Source organism: Nematostella vectensis, chromosome 1 (assembly GCF_932526225.1).
Source record: "Nematostella vectensis chromosome 1, jaNemVect1.1, whole genome shotgun sequence".
NCBI classification, from domain to species: domain Eukaryota; kingdom Metazoa; phylum Cnidaria; class Anthozoa; order Actiniaria; family Edwardsiidae; genus Nematostella; species Nematostella vectensis.
In genome coordinates, this window is record NC_064034.1 from 13,968,438 (window position 1) to 13,978,227 (window position 9,790).

The 9,790-nt window shown below is 43.5% G+C and overlaps 1 protein-coding gene and 1 pseudogene across 1 annotated transcript; both read left to right on the forward strand.

Annotated features, from left to right (window-relative positions):
* The first annotated feature begins 972 nt into the window (after positions 1-972).
* LOC125561743 lies at positions 973-1,459 on the forward strand. The gene has a single exon (XM_048725913.1). The coding sequence runs from the start codon at positions 1,031-1,033 to the stop codon at positions 1,454-1,456; it is 426 nt and encodes a 141-aa protein (XP_048581870.1). The 5' UTR covers positions 973-1,030; the 3' UTR covers positions 1,457-1,459.
* LOC125560653 lies at positions 1,459-9,447 on the forward strand (annotated as a pseudogene).
* Positions 9,448-9,790: the final 343 nt, after the last annotated feature.

A 9,790-nucleotide genomic window follows, 5' to 3' on the forward strand; every position in this document is an offset into this window, starting at 1 on the left:
GGTAGCGATAAGAAATATGTATTACAAAAAAAGGCGTGAAAATTCCAAATATTTCTGCCATGCCCGCTGATAGGTTTTTCTAGAAGCCATTGTCAAAGCGGCTGTCAACAAAGCGCTCAAACGAGACTCCAACTCTCTGGCAGAAATTGACGGGGGATTTCCGTGGCTAGAAGGTCCGCCTCGGGTAAAATCTCGCGGAACTTCTCGACCTGTAAGTGCGATAATAGGTAACTTTTTGTGTTAAGGATTCCAGCAATATGCTTTGAGCGAAACAAAATATTGTGCTTCAAGCAGGTTAGGACCAGGTGACGGACCAATACCATAACCTTCGGCTCGCGGGAGGTTTGCTTATTTAGGATTTCTACTACAGCCTGGTTATCAGAAAAGAAAACAACGCAGCGGTTCCGCATCGCAGATCCACAAATCTCGACAGCAAGAACAATAGGGAATAATTCCCAAAATGTAATGTTAAAAGTTCTCCAGCTAACAGGCCATTCGCCAAAGAACCAGTGTTTACCAAAAAAAAACCCGCATAGCCAAGCGACCCGGTAGCATCCGTATGTAATTTTAGAGTGCGAGACGTAAGCTATCTTGAGGACAGAAAGAACGAGCGCCCGTTAAAGTCTCGCAAAGTCTACACTCGACTTCGGAAAGCTCCCAAGAAACCTGACGAATCTGCCTCTAATGACCAGAAAACAGCGAAATGCCGTGAACACGAGTAAGTCAACGGCAATGTTTTGAAATGGGGCAGACCATAACATGAATACATTTTCGGGTGGTTGTAGGAGGTTGTGTGGGGCAAACAATTCTGGAAATTCTGGGAAGAGTGGCAAGTTTAGAATAAATAAGGAAAGTAAGTATGGAAAGTATAAATTAGGAAAAGTAAGGACAACTTGACCGTCTTGGGGATCTTTGGGGTGCTAAGGGCCTGTGAGGACACTTCAAATGTGACGTCACAGTATGCGGGGGGTCCCTTGTTTCCATCACAAAGGTCGATGCGAAGACGGGTCTGGTGGCTTCCTGGCAATATATGAACCCCTTCGATGTCAATAAAGTCAAGGAAATGGCAAAAAAGGCTCTGGATGAGGGGTTCTCCTTCGTGTTTCTCCGTTGCAATGGGTTTCAACAAGTGCTGATGTTCCCACCTAAGCGAATACAGCCAACAGTCCCTTTGAAAAAGAGAATTAATATTAATATAGTCGTGGTTGACTCTGTTGCAAGGACGCACTTTTTCCGGGCGATGAAGAGATCTGTGTCTGCCATGCGGGAGATTATTTATGACGACACCATTCCGGCAACTGTACTGGACTTTGAGTTTTTCCACGGAATCAGCATGCACACCTTTGATAACATCCGACCGCTGTTTTCAAGCAACAGAAGCAGCGAGTCGCCAGACTTCAAATGTGACGTCACAGTATGCGGGGGGTCCCTTGTTTCCATCACAAATACATCATAAGGCGCAAGCGCGGCCCCTCTGATCTCGTACCAGCACTTCAACATGGGGCATACTCCCACAGGGACGCGCGTCACTAACGATGACGAGCCGTTAGCGCAGTTTCTTAACGCAATCGCGAACGACCCGAACACGCTCACGATAGTGCTTTCGGATCACGGGCTCACGCGCACATCATACGCAAGCACAGACGAAGGCCAAAACGAGCGTAGCGTGCGAGCAGTGTAAACACGACATAAAGTGACACAGGGCTGATTGTTTTGGATAATTGTGGCTTTAATTTCTAATCAATCAATTAATTAATAAAAGTATACAATTTTTTTCAGAGATCACACCAATTGAAATTAAAACAGAGAAATGGTGGGGCGAATTTACGCCAGCAGCCACACCATGTGGCAAGCCCCACCACTGCTGCAAGCACGCTAGGCAGGACAACTTCAAATTAAACAGAAGTTGATTAAGCAATAAATCCCTGAATATGTCAGGCAATATAGGAATGCAGAGCAGCCTCTTGTCTGGCATACATCCCTGCCGTTAGAAAGCAATGAGTAATCGTTTTGGTAGACTATAGTGCAGAGCAGCCGCTTGTCTGACATACACTTTACAATAGTAGCCTAGTGAGACAGACCCAAACTGATAGACGTAAGGCGAATACAGATCTTAAATGCGTCGGAACGCCAGCGACCAAGACTCCGAATTTGTGTATCGGTCATACCTTTTTCAGCTGCCCATGTTGCGGCTCCGATTCTAAAGCTATGGGATTTATACCTAGAACAGTCCAGACCACAAAAAACAAGAGCATGCTTCAATTCTCGCGTGAATGAATCGGTCCGTACGGCAGACCCAGCTACGTTGCAAAATAGAGGGCCGGGCCGATCGCCTTGTAAACGGAAGAATTTAAGCAGAAAATCTACCGGACAAAAGAGCGGAACATCCCCTTTTTGAATAATTACGGGAAATGGTCTACGCTCGGTGTTATGTTTGTAATCGGTTATGACCAGCTTGACAGCCTGAATATCCTTAGCATTTTTAAGAAAGGTGACCGATTGGTAACGTAGTATAGCGGATTCCCGATTCGGGGCCTTGATCGATAGCTCACCCACGCGAAAGAAACCATAAAAAGCGGTCAAAAACATTGTCTGAAACATCACCCGGAAATAAGGTGAGGAAATGGTATGGCCGAGCGCTTGGACCAAACGATGCAGCACATCTCGCGTAATTGGGAAACGCACATCAGGCCGAGAGCAGAGCCTTCTGTGGGCCGAAATTATCTTATTGACTAAGAATGTTTTAGTAGGATCATTGGCGAGTTTGTGAACTTAACTTAAACACGACATATAGGTAGAGATAGTAGAGGGAGCAAATTGTTGCGCTGATAAATATGCCACAAAAAGTGCTATATTACTCACGCTGATCGGTAGCGATAAGAAATATGTATTACAAAAAAAGGCGTGAAAATTCCAAATATTTCTGCCATGCCCGCTGATAGGTTTTTCTAGAAGCCATTGTCAAAGCGGCTGTCAACAAAGCGCTCAAACGAGACTCCAACTCTCTGGCAGAAATTGACGGGGGATTTCCGTGGCTAGAAGGTCCGCCTCGGGTAAAATCTCGCGGAACTTCTCGACCTGTAAGTGCGATAATAGGTAACTTTTTGTGTTAAGGATTCTAGCAATATGCTTTGAGCGAAACAAAATATTGTGCTTCAAGCAGGTTAGGACCAGGTGACGGACCAATACCATAACCTTCGGCTCGCGGGAGGTTTGCTTATTTAGGATTTCTACTACAGCCTGGTTATCAGAAAAGAAAACAACGAAGGCCAAAACGAGCTATACAGTCCATTCCTTTTTATGGTACTGCCTAATCACGTAGCTTTTTTACTTGGGAAACAGAGAGTTGAGGCTTTATTAAAGAACCAACAACGGATCTTCACAACATTAGACTTGCATAAAGCGCTGATGTCTCTTCACAGTACTGATAAGCCATCAAGTAATTATAAACAAGCGGGGATATTTGCTAAGATCTCTGCGGACAGGACGTGCTCTGATCTACCGTTGTCGCCGTTGGCGCGCTGTCGCTGCAAAGGCTGGGACGAGACGGCTGAGGAGAACTCGCCACGGGTCAAATGGCTGGCGGAGTTTGCAGTAGGCACGCTCAATGACCTCATACAAGAGCAGTACGTGAAAGGTCAGTATAACAAGTCCAAAATAAGATATCTCGTATGCATCATGTATGACGGATTGTTAAGTAAACCGGCGTGGCCCACGGAAAACTGGTGACACTACCACTTTAACTGATAGCTTATTCTGTCCTTTAATGGCGGGTTGTTTACTAACCCGTGGCCCACGGAAAACTCGTGGCACCATCCTTTTAATTGATAGCTTCCGTCTATCCCTTAATGACGGATTGTTGAGTAAACTTTGGCACACGGAAAACGCCGTGGTCCCTTCTACTGATAGTTTCCGTCTATCCCCAATGACGGATTGTTGACTAACCCGTGGCCCAAGACAAACTCATGACAGAGACTCGTTCACGTTTTTCACCAGGTCTATCCGACGCTCAGTCAATCCCGGGAAACTGCGTGCGCCTGCTTGGCAAATCCTTTTCCCCCATCAGACAAAAAAGTGAAGGCAAAAGCAAAGTGACCACATTCGACCTTCACGTGACTGCGCATGCCTCGGTACCGCTGACCGAGGACGAAGTATTCAAGGTCGCAGTTTTACATGGTGACGTAGTATACCCGGCGCTGAAATCTTACTCCAGACATTCACTGTACAAGAAATTCAAGAATTGCGCCGACAAACAGGCCGACCTTAAGCTTTGTGTCTGTTCCAACAAACCAAGAACCTGCAATACACCACAATATATGAACGAAGTTATTTCCCCCAATGTCTTTGGATCGAAATCAGAAGTGAAGGATATCAGTGGAGGCTGTGTTTTCTTGATAACGCGTTGTCACGGTGGTTTGACCTTGGTGTACGAGGTCGCAAACTTGTGTCCTGTTAAGAAGGAAATAGTTTTTGAAGGCTCGGACTATTATGTGGATATTTCCATGAAACTGCCAAGAACCATAGACGCTGAACCAAACACCGCGTATTTTGTGATATCCGGAGTGCGTAGAATTATGGCATTAAGCTATTTAGAATTTAAGACTCGTGTTGTTTGATAAAGATGATTGCGTAGTGACGAAGACCTCTTATTGCTGGCAAGCATAGGACGCAATTAAAACCCAATGCACAAAAATTAGGTCATTTTAGAACTAGAAGTTTTGATACCATTCGTATATGTATCATATTCCAAGAAAGGAATTTCCATAGATATGGAAGGAAGATTCATTTGAAAACATGTCATAGTAAAAATGAAAAATGAGATGACAAAAGTTGAAAAATGTAAGTTTTTAAAATAACGTATTTATGGTTTATAAAAAAAGGAAAACAAAGGGAAACAGTGCGTATAGGGTGTTTATGGGACCAGAGTCTACCTCGCAGACTTTCTGGTGTAGCGCACAGGTGTACACGCACACGCACAAGCACACTAAAAAAAAACAAATTCAATTTGAGCTGTATTCCTTGCTCAGACATGAGTCGTATGGTGGCTTGTCAAAATCAAGCACCGCCCCCCCCCCCCCCCCCACCCCTGTCTTGTATTCCTCACCCTCCTTCACAGTATCCGTTTCCTGCTTTTAGATCAGAACGAGCACTTTCTAGTACGCTAAGAACCCCTACATCACAACTATCATTATCAGAAAAAAAAATGACGCAAAAAGTTGTCTTTTGTATCTTTAAGACCAGCGGTCTGAGTTCGTCGAGATTTCTCGGAAAAATGAAGTTTGAGTGCCCTAGCTCAAAATTAAACTGGTAATAGGTATGGGTGACCATGGTATCCTGTGAAAGTTTGAAGCAATTTGGATAAATATTTTTGGCGATAGAAGCCGAAAAGTAATTTTTCGTCTCCCGCACCCGGATTTGAGACAATTTCGTGGTTGTTAGAAAAAGACTAAAAACCGGTTCGCAACGCGTAATAAAACAACTGCAGCTATGAACCTAAAAAATAGATAATAAGGAACTCCCAGGCTGAAAGATAAGCTGTTCTGTCAGCACCTTATTATTTTACGCGATTTTATTTTATTCAATGTTTTAGATGACTTTGAAAAGCCTTGAAATAATTGTGTAATATCGCCGATGAGATGTGGATTTGGCAAAAATGTTTGCATTCATCGAAAAGAGCATCATTTCTACTTTTGATATGTGAAATAAAATTTAGGGGCAAATAAAATCCGACTTTTTACTGTATCGCGTTTTCCGCATTCAAACAACGCCTTCAAATCTCCAGAAAAACAAGAAAGAGCGCTCAAATCAAAAGAAATATACTGTCGGCAATACTAAAATTTAATGGTAATAATTTCATAGCATTTATTGCATTAAATTGCGATTTTTAGGCTCGCGTGATACTATTTTGTTTGCTGCCATGCATACGTAAAGCGTGACAAACAAAGCGACAAGCATAAAATACCTCGCCATGACTGCAATAAGACTTTTCTCCAGAAAAACAAGAAAGAGCGCTCAAATCAAAAGAAATATACTGTCGGCAATACTAAAATTTAATGGTAATAATTTCATAGCATTTATTGCATTAAATTGCGATTTTTAGGCTCGCGTGATACTATTTTGTTTGCTGCCATGCATACGTAATTTTAATTACGTGACAAGCAAAGCGACAAGCATAAAAAACCTCACCATGACTGCAATAAGACTGTTATGATAATTACTTATTAAAAAGAAAAACGTCAAAAAGAAGAAAATGAGAGTTTTGCATGTTTTTATTTAATCAACAAGCGATACTGGCAGAATTTTGTACAGTTTTAAATTGTAATTAAACAAAAAGCTTGATCAAATTGTCAAAATTCGCTTATTTTCAAAGCCTTTGTTCAACTACAAATTTGATCAAATAAAATTAAAAATTATGCAAGAACGCTGAGACATTTGCGATATTGAGGCCTCTGACTGTAAGCTGTTTTCCTTTTTGGTAAAAGAGAGTATTGAAGTGTAAAAACTTACTCTGGTCTTCACAACAGAACACAGGATTACCGACTCAGAAATCTATTTCATCTAGCCATGAAAAAAATATAATCGGGACCCAAGAAATCGTGGATTTATTTTGCGCAACTACATCTTTGAATAACATCCACGAGCGTGGAGGCGATCCCAGTCGCAGTTCCGGGATCGTTTAAGCCCCTACCCCAGCCAGTGGGGTCGAGGAAGGGCTAACCGAGGTCGATTGCCTCTAGTGTCAATATTATGGCATTGCCAACTTACTCATTATTTTCAAATTCCCCGTTCTACTTCATGTGTTTCTCTTCTCAGGCAAGTTTCATTAAAAAAAGTACTCACATATACATACATATATGCAAAGTTTAGGGTAAGTCCTGATGTGGTCCAGCACATCGCATGAAGTCAAAATATAACTAATTTCAAATAAAATTCTTATAGGTGTAAGTGCGTTACAACTTTATAATGAAGTATTGGACACATAAACATAATAAATCATACATATATAAGGAAAAGAGAAGCTATTTGTACATAGCTATCACAGCTTTTATTTATTTATGTAGTAAGTCTTTCCATTTTTATTCACACGCGTACAATAACAGCTCTCTTAGGCCGGTCTCTTCACCCGGATTTCAAGGGACTTTTACCTCGGACATCCCTTAGTCTTATCGTCTTCTTCTCCTTGCTTGCGCATTACCCCACTTCTGTGCTCGAGGTTTGACCTTTTAGCTTAGATGAGATCACAGTGACTCCCAGCCAGCTTCGCGCTCGCACCTAAGCTGGTCAACCCTTGAGCCCAGTCCCCCAGGTGCATCTCGGTACCGCTTACGCTTTCATAATTTCTCCTTTTGTAGCACAATCCACCCAAGCGAGCACGTTATTCCGACTTGACCTTTACTCCTTCCAATGTTAAGACCGTTACTGGTAGATCTATGTCTTGGGTACAAGCCGATGGTTCACCTATTGGGGCTCAGGGGTTTTGCAGCAACAATACCCACCTTTCCCCCGGTTTTGTGAACGCGGTTATGCGTGGAGAAGCTCTGGCAGATGTTTTTATGCTAGCGTTTAGAAATCCTAAACAGTTTGTGTCAGGAAATCTTCATCAGCACTTAATCGCTTGGCAGTTTATTGCGAACTCATTGCCCGGTGGCCTTTCAAGTCAAGTTCTCTCTTGGATATCAAATAAAGTGAACGTCAGAGATTTTTTCCAGCATACTTCGGTGCAGTTTGGTCGTGAATTTTTTTACTCCGACTTACCTCCTCGTCGAGTATTCCCAAATAACAGACCGTGCTTGGGTTTGGAAGAGTCCATAAACAAATCTATCAGCGCCGGAGTGCAGTCTGGAGCCTCCCCTTTGGGTAGAGTGAATCACGTAACCCCTCCTTATCTCTCTTTGCCCCTGACAGTGGAACCTACAAAACCATGAATCTATGGATTCAAGACTGTCCCTTCAAACTTGATAACTTGTCCTCACTTCAGTTTTACGTTAGTAAGAACTAGTTTCAAACAGTCTGTGACGATAAGTCAGGATACCATCACATCCTTTTGTCGCCAGAGAGCAGACACTTTTTGGGGTTTGAATGGGAGGGCAACTACTACGTCTAAAATACCTTACCCTTTGGGTGGAAAGCATCAGCCTATATTTATCACTCAACTGGATTGCTAGCCTCGCACTATTTTCGGTCTGTTGGTATACCATGTGCTCTCTACATTGATGACCACCACACGGGTTAGCTTGTTCTTCAATCCACCCCTTCGGCTTACGTAGCTCTTGGTTCTGACCTTGAACGTGGCCGCGCTCGAGCAAACGCAGCTGCCTTCTTAGTGTTCTTCACTCTTCTATCACTTGGATATTTCCTTGGCTTGGCAAAGTCCTCCCTGATTCCTAAGCAGCGTGTGCGATATTTGGGGTTTTATATCGACTCACGTAATCAAAGCTTTTAGTTATTAGAGGAAAAGCACAAGTTTATCGAGCTTACAGAGTCGCTCTTGGCGGGGAGCAACACTACTATCAAGACCCTGCAGCGTTTTGCAGGAAAGGCTGTATCATTCTCGCGGGCAGTGCCGGGAGCGCGTCTTTTCACGAACGAGGTCAACGCCGCAATAGCAAAAGGAACAAGATCGTCACGGCCTATCCCGGTGAAAGGGCCCTTGCGGGAGGAAATCGAGCAATGGTTATTTTTAAAGCATTGGAACGAAGTCGTCCCCTGGGTCTCCTCGTTTGCATGGGGTGCAGTTCTCAAGCCGGGTACCCGGCCTCTCAGTATCCGCGACTACTGGCCTCAAAACAAATTGAACTGTCACATCAACGTTAAGGAAACCCTAGCCCTGGTTAACGCGTTAGAAGCCTTTTCAGATCTCGCAAAGGGTTGCCGCGTCGACGTTTTCACAGACAGTCAGGTGCTGATGGTCGCCTGGAATAAGCAGGGTAGCAAGTCACACAACCAAGCTTTTAAAAGGCTGTTTATGGTCATCAGCCAATATGGTATGCAAATCTGGCTTATTTTTGTCCCGCCTTCTCCGAACGCCGCTGACGCACCTTTCCGTGAGCTTGCCCGGGTTGACGCCAAACTGTCACAAGAAGCCTGGGTTCAAGTACAGACATGCTTTGGTCCACATTCAGCTGACCTAATGGCTATCCCGTCTAACCGGCAATCTGAACCGGCAGGACGCATGCTTCTGTTTTTCTCCCTCTATCGTGTACCAGGGTCATTGGGAGTTAATATTTTCCCAAATGCCTTCAGGAACCCTTATGTATTTCCTCCGTTCTACCTCATTCCGCACTTTGTCAAGTTTCTTCAAGAGCAGAACACTTAGTTCACGAGATGTGTTCCTGACAGACAGCCTCGTCCCGTCTGGAGGCCTTACGTTACTGTAAAAGCTGAGGGTTTGTGCTGCAAAGTTCGTATGTTCATAGAAGAAAGGCAGCTTGAAAATAGTATTTGATGAGATTCAAATGGGCTGAAGTTTTTGAGAAAACATTTGTCTGAAGTACAAGCACGATGTAAAATCCCGCCCGTGGCAGCAGCAGCAGCTAAAATAGGACTAAGAGGAGAGGCTCTACACTACCATTCTATATTCATCCACGGCTATATCTATGTAAGGAGATCCTGAGAGGAAAAGGCCTTGGATTGATGTCTGTTTTCAGCTATAAAAATCATTCACTTGTGTTAACGAGTTCGTTGCTAGCAGAAAGATCACGGTTTACAACAAAAAGCGAACACAACCACTAGGCGACAAACATACAGCGACAAAAAAAACACTGCCAAGGTGAGTTTTTGATGATGATTT

What these genes read in the sequence shown, in the direction of transcription:
- LOC125561743 (XM_048725913.1), top strand. Translation starts at nt 1,031, where the DNA reads ATGAACCCCTTCGATGTCAATAAAGTCAAGGAAATGGCAAAAAAGGCT.